Here is a 13,200-nt window from a genome sequence, read left to right as displayed (position 1 = left end):
ATTACAAATTCAACCATACTGTGATCACTCATTCCGAGGAGGATCTTTTACTTTGAGATCGTTTATTATTCCTGTCTCATTACACAGGACCAGATCTAAGATAGCTTGCTCCCTTGCAGGTTCTGTAACATACTGTTCTAAGAAACAATCCCATATGCATTCTATGAATTTCTCCTCAAGGCTACCCCGTGCGATTTGATCAATCAATATATAGGTTCAAATCCCCCATGATTACTGCCATTCCTTTTTCACATGCCTCCATTATTCCCTTGATTATTGCCCGCCACACCGTGAAGTTATTATTTGGGGGCCTATAAACTACGCCCACCAGTGACTTTTTCCCCTTACTATCTCAAATCTCCACCCACAGTGATTCAACATTTTGTTCATTAGAGCCAATATCGTCTCTCACAACTGCCCTATCATCCTTTATTAACAGAGCTGCCCCACCTCCTTTCCCTTCTTGTCTATCTTTCCGAATTGCCAGATACCCCCATTATGTTTAATTCCCAGTCTTGGCCACCCTGCAACCACGTTTCTGTAATGGCCACCAAATCATACCCATTTGTAATGATTTGTGCCGTCAACTCATTTACTTTATTTCGAATGCTGCGTGGGTTTAGGTAGAATGTTTTAATACTAGTTTTTAAACCATGATTGTTAGTTTTGACCCCTCCTGCAGCCCCTTTATATTCATACATATTGTCCCTTCCTATCACCTTGTGGTTTACATTTACCCCAGTGTTACTCTGCTCTGTTGCCTCCTGCCTGTTGCATTCTTTCTTGGGGTCCTGTTCATCTGAGCTCTCACCCACTCTAACTCAGAGTCCTTTCCTGGGTTCCGAATACTCCTCGCATTGAGGCACCGAACTTTCATGCTTGCCTTTTTATTACACTTTGACCCCTTAGAATTTTGCTGTACAGTGGCCCTTTTCGTCTTCCGCCTTGAGCTTCTCTGCCCTCCACCCTCACTCATCTCCCCTCTGTCTTTTGCTTTTGTCTCCATTCCGTTTCCCTCTATCTCCCCGCATCGGTTCCCATCCCCCTGCCATACTAGTTTAACTCCTCCCCAACAGCACTAGCAAACACCCCCCCTAGGACAATGGTTCCGGTCCTCCCCAGGTCCTGCCCGTCCGGTTTGTACTGGTCCCACCTCCCGCAGAACCGGTTCCAAAGCCCCAGGAATTTGAATCCCTCCCTGCTGCACCACTGCTCAAGCCACGTATTCATCTGAGCTATCCTGCGATTCCTACTCTGACTGCTGAGTATTTCCAGCATCTTCTGTTTTTTTTTTCAGATTTCCAGCATCTGCAGTATTTTGCTTTTGTTGTGGATTCTCACTCGTTGAGTATGTTCAAAACTGAGATCAATCAATGTTTGGACACTACGGGAATCAAGGGATATGGGGATAGAAGCAAGAAGTTGAGGTGGATGATCAGCCATGACCTAACTGAATGACGGAGGTGTATGGCCTACTCCTGCTCCTAATTCTTATATTCTGATGCAAGGTGTAGAATTTTTGGAGGGATTCTAGAAGAGGTCTACAAGACTTATTTCTGAACGAAAAGGACCGAGTTAACGAAGAAACAGCATCGCCTCTTCAGATTTTATTCTCTGAAGAGGAGTAATGTCAAATATAAATATAAATTTAACAGGTATGGAGAATTCTAATCCAAAAAAGATCTTCTAGTGAGCACAAGATTCCAGGACGAGGGCTCACAGTTTAGCGTTAAAGGCGCCAAAGGAACACTAGAACTTTAAGCAACATTTTTCTTGAGGGTGATAAAATTGTTGATCCAGGACAGGTTTAAATAAAAAAAGGACTGGATGCATTCTTGCAAAGGACTGGGAAATTGAGGATCGTGTTAAATCCAAGGAAGAGCCATATAAATTGGCCAGAAAAAGCAGCAAACCCGAGGACTGAGAGAATTTTGTAATACATCAGTGGAGGACAAAGGGTTTAATTAAGAGGGGGAAAATAGAGTATAAGAGGAAGCTTGCTGGAAACATAAAAACTGACTACAAAAGCTTCTATAGATAGGTGAAGAGAAAAAGATTAGTGAAAATAAACGTAGGTCCCTTGCAGTCAGATTCAGGTGAATTTATAATGGGGAACAAAGAAATGGCAGAACAAATACTTTGGTTCTGTTTTCACGAAGGAAGACACAAATAATCTTCCGGAAATACTAGGGGACCGAGGGTCTAGTGAGAAGGAGAAACTGATGGATATCCTTATAAAGCAGGAAATTGTGTTGGGGAAATTGATGGGATTGAAGGCCAATAAATTCCCGGGGCCCGATAGTCTGCATCCCAGAGTACTTAAGGAAGTGGCCATAGAAATAGTGGATGCATTGGTGATCATTTTCCAACAGTCTATCGACTCTGGATCAGTTCCTATGGACTGGAGGGTAGCTAATGTAACACCACTGTTTAAAAAATGGATAGAGAAAATTGGTAATTATAGACCAGTTAGCCGGACATCAATAGTGGAGAAAATGCTGCAATCAATTATTAAAGATGAAATAGCAGCGCATTTGGAAAGCAGTGACAGAATCGGTCCAAGTCAGCATGGATTTATGAAAGGGAAATCATGCTCTAGAAATATTCTGGAATTTTTTGAGGATGTAACTAGTAGAGTGGACAAGGGAGAATCAGTGGATGTGGTGTATTTGGACTTTCAAAAGGCTTTTGACAAGGTCTCACACAAGAGATTGGTGTGCAAAATCAAAGCACATGGTATTGGGGGTAATGTACTGGACGTGGATAGAGAACTGGTTGGCAGACAGGAAGCAGAGAGTCGGGATAAACGTGTCCTTTTCAGAATGGCAGGCAGTGACTAGTGGAGTGCGGCAGGGCTCAGTGCTGGGACCCTAGCTCTTTACAATATACATTAATGATTTAGATGAAGGAATTGAGTGTAATATCTCCAAGTTTGCAGCAGACACTAAACTGGGTGGCGGTGTGAGCTGTGAGGAGGACTCCAAGGCTGCAGGGTGACTTGGACAGGTTAGGTGAGTGGGCAAATGCATGGCAGATGCAGTATAATGTGGATAAATGTGAGGTTATCCACTTTGGGGGCAAAAACACAAAGGCAGATTATCTGAATGGCGGCAGATTAGGAAAGGGGGAGATGCAACGATCCCTGGGTGTCATGGTTCATCAGTCATTGAAAGTTGGCATGCAGGTACAGCAGGCGGTAAAGGCGGCAAATGGTATGTTGGCTTTCATAGCGAGGGGATTTGAGTATAGGAGCAGGAAGGTCTTACTGCAGTTGTACAGGGCCTTGGCGAGGCCTCACCTGGAATATTGTGTTCAGTTTTGGTCTCCTAATCTGAGGAAGGACGTTCTTGCTATTGAGGGAGTGCAGCGAAGGTTATCCAGACTGATCCCTGGGATGGCTGGACTGACATATGAGGAGAGACTGGATCAACTGGGCCTTTATACATTGGAGTTTAGAAGGATGAGAGGGGATCTCATAGAAACTTACAATATTCTGACGGGATTGGACAGGTTAGATGCGGGAAGAATGTTCCAGACGATGGGGAAGTCCAGAACCAGGGGACACAGTCTTAGGATAAGGGGTAGGCCATTTAGGACTGAGATGAGGAGAAACTTCTTCACTGAGAGTTGTTAACCTGTGGAATTCCCTGCCGCAGAGAGTTGTTGATGCCAGTTCATTGGATATATTCAAGAGGGAGTTCGATATGGCCCTTACGGCTAAAGGGATCAAGGGGTATGGAGAGAAAGCAGGAAAGGGGTACTGAGGTGAATGATCAGCCATGATCTTATTGAATGGTGGTGCAGGCTTGAAGGGCCAAATGGCCTACTCCTGCACCTATTTTCTATGTTTCTATGTTTCCTCGTTCTAGAATCGCAGTGAAGAACCTACAAAAGCTTTGGAAGGGTAAGCTACACCAATGATTTTCTCCAGCCCAGATGATCTGGATTGCACTGCCTGATAGAGCAATGGAGACAGATTCAGTAATAACATTCAAAGGGAATTGGATACATTCTTGAAGGAAAAAAAAATGGCAGGGATATTGGGAAACAGCAGGGGGCGAGTAGGACTAACTGGACTGCTCTTAGAACCGGCGCAGACTCGATGTTCCGAATGGCCTCCTTCTGTGCTGCACTAGTCTATGTCTGTTTCATCAACGAACTACTTTCAAAGTGCCATCACTTAAGTCGAGAAATTAGTTACATACGGCTATTAAATACTTAAATTAAATGAAAAATATTAAAATGGGGAAAGGAGCAAATTTAATATCTAAATGTGTGTATCGACAGATTTATAGCGATGGTTTTTTTGCATATTCCCTCACAGGACCATTTGTTTGCTTATAGCATCAAGATGAGAAAGGCAATTAAAATTGCAAACATTGACAAAAAATGCTGTCAATGCCACAGTGAGATGACGGAGTTGTGCCAATAACCAATGTTTTAATTTCACCCACTGAGCAACAGTGTAGTAACTTTTTAAAAATGGGGAATTTAACCGACTGAGTTTAGCAAAAACTTTAACTGAATGGCTGGCACACAGAACCCAATTTGCCATCAGAGTCTTAACTCTTTTCCTGTGATGGTGGTGGCGGATGGGAGATGAAATTTCCTTATTCAAAGGGTTGTGAATATTTGAAATTATCTACCCAGAGAACTGTGGATGCTCAGTCGTTCAGTATGTTCAAGACAGAGTTCGATACATTTTGGGGAATTAAGGGGTATGGTGAGGGAAGGTGGAGTTGAGTTGGAAGATCAGCCATGATCTTGTTGAATGACGGAGCAGGCTCGAAGGGCTGAATGGCCTACTCCAGCTCCTATTTCTTATATTCTTAAGACAAGAAGGGCACAGACATGTCTGTTGAGCACATTATGTATGGCTCCTTAAAATCAAAATAGATACTGCCTGTATGGATACTTCAATAGGTGAAGGCGGCAAATGGCATGATGGCCTTCATAGCGAGAGGATGTGAGTATAGGAGCAGGGAGGTCTTACTGCATTTGCACAGGGCCTTGGTGAGGCCACACCATGAATATTGTGTACAGTTTTGGTCTCCTAATCTGAGGAAGGACATTCTTGCTCTTGAGGGAGTGCAGCGAAGGTTCACCAGACTGATTCCCGGGATGGCAGGACTGGCATATGAACAAAGACTGGATCGACTCGGCTTATATTCACTGGAATTTAGAAGAATGAGAGGGGATCTCAAACATATAAAATTCTGACTGGATTGGACAGGTTAGATGCAGGAAGAATGTTCCCGATGTTGGGGAAGTTCACAACCAGGGGTCACAGTCGAAAGATAATGGGTAAGCCATTTAGGACCGAGATGAGGAGAAACTTCTTCATTCAGAGAATTGTGAACCTGTGGAATTCTCTACCACAAAGTTGTTGAGAACAATTCATTAGATATATTCCAAAGGGAGCTAGATGTGGCCCTTGCAGCTAAAGGGATCAAAGGGTATGGAGAGAAAGCAGGAATGGGGTATTGAAGTTGCATGATCAGCCATGATCATATTGAATGGTGGTGCAGGCTCGAAGGGCCAAATGGCCTACTCCTGCACCTATTTTCTATGTTTCTATGTAATGGGTAATATTTCAATATATCCAGGACATTCAGACACCCTGCCTTCTTGATATCCTCTCACAACCCATCATTTTTTATAATTTGGGAAGTTAGGCACTAACCAATGCTCCTGCTGCGTAAAGCATTGCTTGATCATTGAGAAAATCTTTCTTTGCTGTGTGGTAGCAGCTGTAGGCCAGGTCGTAATGCTGAACCAAGAAGCACAGATCGGCCATTTTCCGTATCTGCAACTCCGGAGCTTCTGGTGGATATCTGCATAAAGATAATCAGCGAATTAAATGTAATCACACCAACGTACTATGCAAACAGCTCAAACTCGGTTTACCCACTGCAAGTCGTCCCAGATTTGGACGTACCAATTTACATTGATCCATGGATATAGAATTTTGAAGCATTTCTTATTCACTCATACAACACAGCTACCACACTGTCCAGGAAGATGACTCAATGGTTCTGAACTGCAAAACTAGCGACGTGTACTCCGAAGTACCTAAAAGGGATATTACCCGCTTGGTTCTGAACAATTCTTCTCTTTTTCAAATGCAACAAAATCAAGCATGCAAGAACAGTTCCCAGTTATCTCCCCATCCTACAATACATGTATAATCTTTCATAAAAAGGTCTGTGGAAATCTTCCATCCAAATGTTACCTCAATCTTAGCAAAACTTGCTGTACTTTGATATTTAAAAATATATAAAGTTCCTTGCCCCTTTCTTCTTCACTGCCTTTTGATGTTTTCTCCCCTCCCCCATGCTCAAGGTTACCCTTCAACTTCTTCCCTTAATGTTCGCTTTTTGTTGTAAAATCTCTGCAGGTCGTCTTTCTGGTCTCCCTCTTTTCCCTCACCATTTCAGCACTTTAAAAAAAAATCAATCTTATAGAAATATAGAAACATAGAAAATAGGTGCAGGAGCAGGCCATTCGGCCCTTCGAGCCTGCACCACCATTCAATATGATCATGGCTGATCATTCCTTCAGTACCCTCGTCCTGCCGCCTCTCCATACCCACCCCCCGATCCCTTTAGCCGTAAGGGCCATATCGAACTCCCTTTTGAATATATCTAACGAACTGGATAGAGAATTCCACAGGTTCACAACTCTGAGTGAAAAAGTTTCTCCCCATCTCGGTCCTATATGGCTTACTCCTTACCCTTAGATTGTGACCCCTGGTTCTGGACTTCCCCAACATCGGGAACAGTCTTCCTGCAACTAACCTGTCCAATCCCGTCAGAATTTTATATGCTTCTATGAGATCCCCCTTCATTCTTCTAAATTCCAGTATACAAGCCTAGTCGATCCAGCCTTTCTTCATAGGTCAGTCCTGCCATTCCGGCTGCACTCTCTCAATAGCAAGAATGTCCTTCCTCAGATTAGGAGACCAAAACTGCACACCAAGGCCCTGTACAACCACAGCAAGACCTCCCTGTTCCTATACTCAAATCCTCTCGCTATGAAGGCCAACATGCCATTTGCTTTCTTGACTGCCTGCTGTACCTGCATGCCTACTTTCAATGACTGATGTACCATGACACCCAGGTCTCGTTGCACCTCCCCTTTTACTAATCTGTCACCATTCAGATAATAATCTGTCTTCATGTTTTTGCCACCAAAGTGTATAACCTCACATTTATCCACATTATACTGCATTTGCCCAGTCACCTAACCTGTCCAAGTCACCCTATAGCCTCTTAGCATTCTCCTCACAACTCTCAAGGCCACCCAGCTTAGTGTCATCTGCAAACTTGGAGATATTGCATTCAATTCTTCTGTCCAAATCATTTATATTGTAAATAGCTGGGGTCCCAGCACTGAATCTTGTGGTACCCCACTAGTCACTGCCTGCCATTCTGAAAAGACCGTTTATTCCCACTCTTTGCTTCCTGTCTGCCAACCAGTTCTCTATCCACGTCAATAATTACCCCCAAAACCATGTGCTTTAATTTTGCACACTAATCTCTTGTGCGTCCTTGTCAAGCTTTTGAAAGTCCAAATACACCACATCCACTGTCCACTCTACCAGTTACATCCTCAAAAAATTCTAGAAAATTTGTCAGGCATGATTTCCCTTTCATAAATCCATGCTAACTTGGACCGATCCGGTCACTGCTTTCCAAATGTGCTATTACATCTTTAATAATACCTGGGTCATGGAATATTTTCTCCAGCAGTACCCCAAAACAAAGCCACACAACATCAATGGTGAACTTGTGCCTTCACTGTGAAGCCTTGATAATTTAAACATTTGGAGTTTTTCTGAATCAATGCAAACCAGGAGAATTTTGCCAAAAACATTGAGGGCTCTACTTACAACAGGCTGGTGGCATTTTTAAGCTCATTTATGGTTTTCTCCGGCACTTTACTCCCGCTGAACCACTTTTTCGTAGCCGTGAATAAAGAACGACTTAGACCTTTTCGAGACACCAGCTGCAGAAACACAAGTTTGTGACACAAACGAAGGTAAAAGCAGACTGCTTTAACACTTTACTGCATGAGTAATTCATTATTTTAGACTTCCATCGCACTATTCAAAGCTTTTATGCACAAAGCAACTGTTACAAAGTAAGCATACTGTAAAAACATGCAATTGAGCTGTGCCACTGAACATAATTATAAACCAAACATTTTCGACAAGCGTGACTACTAATAGCAACCTCATCCCTCCTCATCCACCTTTCCATCCTTACAAAATGAAGATCAAAAAAAAATGTGTTTTCTCATTTAATTCCCTAGAACAGAAAGAGATTATCACTTAAAAAAATTAAACTGTAGCAGTCACCTGTTTGCTTCACTCTCTTGTTCCAGCTTGTGTCAGCCAATGGCTCAGTGGGTAGCTCTCTCGCCTCCGAATCAGAAGGTTGTGGGTTCAAGTCCCACTCCAGAGACTTGAGCACAAGAAATCTAGGCTGACATTCCAGTGCAATACTGAGGGAGTGCCGCACTGTCTTTCGGATGAGACATTAAACCTGCTCCCTCAGATGGACGTAAAAGCTCCCATGGCCACTATTTCAAAGAGGAGCTGGGGAGTTAGCCCGGCATCCTGGACCAATATTTATCCCTCAATCACCACAAAAACTGTTTATCTGGTCATTATCACATTGTTTGTGGGACCTTGCTGTGCGCAATATGGCTGCCACATTTCCCATATTCCAGTGACTACACTTACTTGGCAGTAAAACGCTTTGAGAGATCCAGTTATCGCGAAAGGCGTGATAGAAATGTAGGTTTCTTTTCCAGTGGATCATTCAATACATTTTGTTTTTTTAATTTAATATGGTAATACGTCACATTGTGGTATGTTACATAATGCGGCACAAAATAAGACGCAGCTTTAGCCAGCAATTTACCATGCCAAGTTTCAAACTCAGCTAATCCACAAGAGCTTTCTGAATGGTTAACACTTCACTTCCAATTCTTCCCAATTCAGCAGTCAACCAACAAATGCACTTGCATAGGCTTGGGAGAAGGTTATCTTTTGCTCAATTGCAGCCAATTTGCGCACAGCAAGCTTCCACAAACAGCAATGTGATAATGACCCGATAATAGGTATTTTCAGTAACATTGGCTAAGGGATAAATATTGGTCAGGACACCGGGGATAACTCCCCTGGTCTTGTTCGAATAGTACCACGAGATCTTCTACGTCCACCTGAGGGGGCAGATGGGGTCTTGGTTTAATGTGTCATCTGAAAGATGGTACCTCCCTCAGCACTGCACTGAAGTGTCAGCCAAGATTATTTGCTCAAGTCTCTGGACTGGGACTTGAACCCACAACCTTCAGATTCAGAGCCAAATTGAAGACTTTTACGAATTTAATTCTTGTAGTTTATAGTGACTGGTCGCAAGACAGTAGCACATAACTGAAACGCAGATAAGAGCAAATTGTATTTCCATCATTCCCTTTCAGTAAAACAGAATGGATAACGATACAAGGCACAGTGAATTATTTGGCTGGTGACTTCCGTGTTCACATTGGGGACGGGGGGGGGGGGGGGGGACTGGAAAGAATAATTTTCACAAAAAGAATTGAGAATCATTTGCGAAGAAGTAACCTTCCTTTGTACAAGAGCAGAAATTGTCAGGATTGTCAGTCGTGGCTCAACGGGTAGCACTCTCTCTCGCCTCAGTCGGAAGGTTGTGCACAAATATCTAGGCTGACACTCCAGTGCAGTACTGACGGAGTCAGAGGTGTCGCCTTTCAGATGAGACGTTAAACCCAGGCCAAGTCTGCGCTCTCTCAGGCAGACGTAAAGGATCCCTTGACATTATTTCAAAGAGCGGGGGAGTTCTTCCTAATGTCGAGGCCAATATTTATCCCTCAATTAACATTAAAAACAGATTATTTGGTCATTAACACGTTGCTGTTTGTGGGAGCTTGCTGTGCACAAATTGGCTGGCTGGTTCCCTACATTACAACAGTGACTACACTTCAAAAGTACTTCATTGGCTGTAAAGCACTTTGGAAAGAATTTCTTCTCCCAGAGGGTTGTGAATCTGTGGAATTCTCTGCCCAAGGAAGCAGTTGAGACTAGCTCATTGAATGTTTTCAAGTCAAAGATAGATAGATTTTTAAGCAATAAGGGAATTAAGGGTTACGGGGAGAGGGCGGGTAAGTGGAGCTGAGTCCACGACCAGATCAGCCATGATCTTATTGAATGGCGGAGCAGGCTCGAGGGGCTAGATGGCCTACTCCTGTTTCTAATTGTTATGTTATGTTATATGAATGTCAGGACGTTGTAAAAAACACGACATAAATGGCAGTTCAGGTTTTCTTTTTAGAAATAGAATTGGCGGACAAAAAAGTTCAACCATTCACTTCCAGCACCTTTATACTCATCCCATAGAATTCACTATGCTGAGGATGTGCAAACTATTCTCTAAAGGCCAGACTCAGCTGCCCCTCATTGGCATGGTGTTTTACAAGTCCGACTGCAGTAACTAGAGGGGAGCTCCCTGCTGTCGGCCACTGGGAAAGTCATCGCAAGAATCCTCCTCAATCGTCTTCTCCCGTGGCCGAAGAGCCCCTCCCAGAGTTGCAATGTGGATTCCATCCACTAAAGGGTACAACAGACACAGTCTTCACCGCGCGACAACTACAAGAGAAATGCAGGGAATAGCATCAACCCTTGTACATGGTCATTATCACATGGCTGTTTGTGGGATCAAGCGCAGGCATGCGGCAAACCCACCCCTTCCCTCAGAGACTATCTGTTCCACCTGCAACAGGTGGCTCTCGTAGTGGCCTGTTCAACCATCAAAGAACTCACTTCAGGAGTGGAAGCTAGTCTTCCTCGATTCCGAGGGACTGCCTATGATGATGATGATGCACATGACCGCCTTTGACCTCACAAAGGCCTGTGACACCATCAACCATGAGGGACTATGGAGCGTCCTCCTCCCTTTCGGCTGCCCCCAAAAGTTTGTCACCATCCTTCGCCTGCTCCACGATGACATGCAAGCCATGATCATGACCAATGGATCCACCACAGACCCAATCCATGTCTGGACCAGGGTCAAGCAGGGCTGCGTCATCGCACCAACGCTCTTCTCAATCTTCATTGCTGCAATGCTTCATCTCACTATCAACAAGCTCTCCGCTAGAGTGGAACTAAACTATAGAACCAATAGGAACCTGTTCAACCATCGCTGCCTTTAGGCTAGATCCAAGGTCGTCCCATCCTCTGTCATCGAACTACGCTTGCGTCTACGCACAGAGGCTGAACTGAGCCATCGTCAACACCTTCGAGGCGTACGAAAACATGGGCCTTACACTAAACATCTAAGACAAAGGTCCTCCACAAACCTGACCCCGCCACACAGCACTGCCCCTGGTCATCAAAATCCACGGCGAGGCCCACTTTCCATACCTCTGGAGCCTATTATCAGCAAGGGCAGACATCAACGACAAGATCCAACTGTGCCAGCGCAGCCTTCAGTCGCCTGAGGGAGAGTGTTCGAAGACCAGGACCTCAATTCTGGCACCAAGCTTATGGTCGATAAAGCAGTAGTGATACCCGCCCACCTATATGGCTCAGAGACGTGGACCATATACAGTAGACACCTCAAAGCGCTGAAGTACCACCATCAGCGCTGCCTCCAAAAGAACCTGTAAATCTACTGGGAGGATAGATTCACCAACGTCAGTGTTCTCGCTCAGGCCAACATCCCCAGCATTGAAGCATTGACCATGCTTGACCAGCTCCGTTGGATAGGACACATCGTCCACATGTCCGATAAGAGACTTCCAAAGCAAGCGCTCTACTCGGAGCTTCGATAGGGAAAGCGATCCCCAGATGGGCAGAGGAAACGTTTCAAGGACACCCTCAAAGCCTCCTTGATCAAATACAACATCCCCACCGGTAAGTGGGAATCCCTGGACCAATACCGCCCTGGGTGGAGGAAGAGCATCCGGGAAGGCGCTGAGCACCTTGAGTCTCGTCGCCGAGAGCATGCAGAAAACAAGCGCAGGCAGCGGAAGGAGCGTGCGGCAAACCAGACTTCCCACCCACCCTTTCCCTCAATGACTGTCTGTCCCACCTGTGACAGAGACTGTAAAGTCACCTGAGAACTCACTTTTAGAGTGGAAGCAAGTCTTCCTTAATCTCAAAAGGACTGCTTATGAATGATGATGAATATGAATGAATGGTGTTTTATCCACAAATTTTATATATTTTTTTAAATTTAAACCAGAAGTTGGAAGGAGCACTTTTCCTGCACACACAAATGATTTGGTTGGGATGGTCAGTGGATCGAAACAGCCAACTCATCACACAATATTTACCATCATGACTATCTTTGAAAAAGGGGACAAGTCCGGCAACTAGAGGAATCTCCCTGCTATCAGCCACTAGGAAAGTTGTCGCTAGAATTCTCAACCGTCTTCTCCCAGTGGCCAAGGAGCTCCTCCCGGAGTCACAGTGCGGATTTCGTCCCCTACGGGGCACAACAGACATGATTCTTTGCAGCGCGACAGCTGCAGGAAAAATGCAGTGAACAGCACCAGCCCTTATACATGGCCGCCTTCGACCTTACAAAGGACTTTGATACTGAAAACCGCGAGGAACTATGGAGCGTCATCCTCCGTTTCAGATGCCCCCAAAAGGTCATCAACATCTTCCGCCTGCTTCACGACGACATGCAGGCCGTGATCCTTACCAATGGATCCATTACAGACCCAATCCACGTCCGGATCGGGGTCAAACAGGGCTACGTCATCACCCCAACCCTCTTCTCAATCTTCCTCGCTGCCATGCTCCACCTGTCAACAAGCTCCCCGCTGGAGTGGAACTAAACAACAACCAGTGGGAACCTGTTCAACCTTCGCCGTCTCCAGGCCAGGTCCAAGACCACCCCAACCTCTGTCGTCGAGCTACAGTATGTGGATGACGCCTACGTCTGTGCATAGAGGCTGAACTCCAGGATAGTCGACGTATTTACTGAGGCCTTGCGCTAAACATCCGTAACACAAAGGTCCTCCACCAGCCTGTCCTCGCAGCACAGCACTGCCCCCCTCTAGTTGCTGGACTTGTCCCCTTTTTCAAAGATAGTCATGATGGTAAATATTGTATGATGAGTTGACTGTTTCGATCCACTGACCATCCCAACCAAATCATGTGTGTGT

At 44.8% G+C, this 13,200-nt stretch overlaps 1 protein-coding gene across 4 annotated transcripts in view; it reads right to left on the bottom strand.

Annotated features, from left to right (window-relative positions):
* Positions 1–13,200, bottom strand: part of trappc8 (trafficking protein particle complex subunit 8) — a 205,208-nt gene that overhangs the window by 104,295 nt on the left and 87,713 nt on the right. For all 4 annotated transcript variants that reach the window (XM_070896697.1, XM_070896703.1, XM_070896710.1 and 1 more), the window contains 2 exons: positions 7,892–8,007; positions 5,684–5,834 (listed from right to left, as the gene is read on the bottom strand). In XM_070896697.1, coding sequence (XP_070752798.1) covers positions 5,684–5,834; positions 7,892–8,007 — 267 coding nt within the window. The remainder of the gene's footprint in view (positions 1–5,683; positions 5,835–7,891; positions 8,008–13,200) is intronic.

This window comes from Pristiophorus japonicus, chromosome 1 (genome assembly GCF_044704955.1).
Source record: "Pristiophorus japonicus isolate sPriJap1 chromosome 1, sPriJap1.hap1, whole genome shotgun sequence".
Classification (NCBI taxonomy): Eukaryota; Metazoa; Chordata; class Chondrichthyes; family Pristiophoridae; genus Pristiophorus; species Pristiophorus japonicus.
Note: the sequence above shows the minus strand (reverse complement) of the source record. Positions and strands in the feature narration are given on the sequence as shown.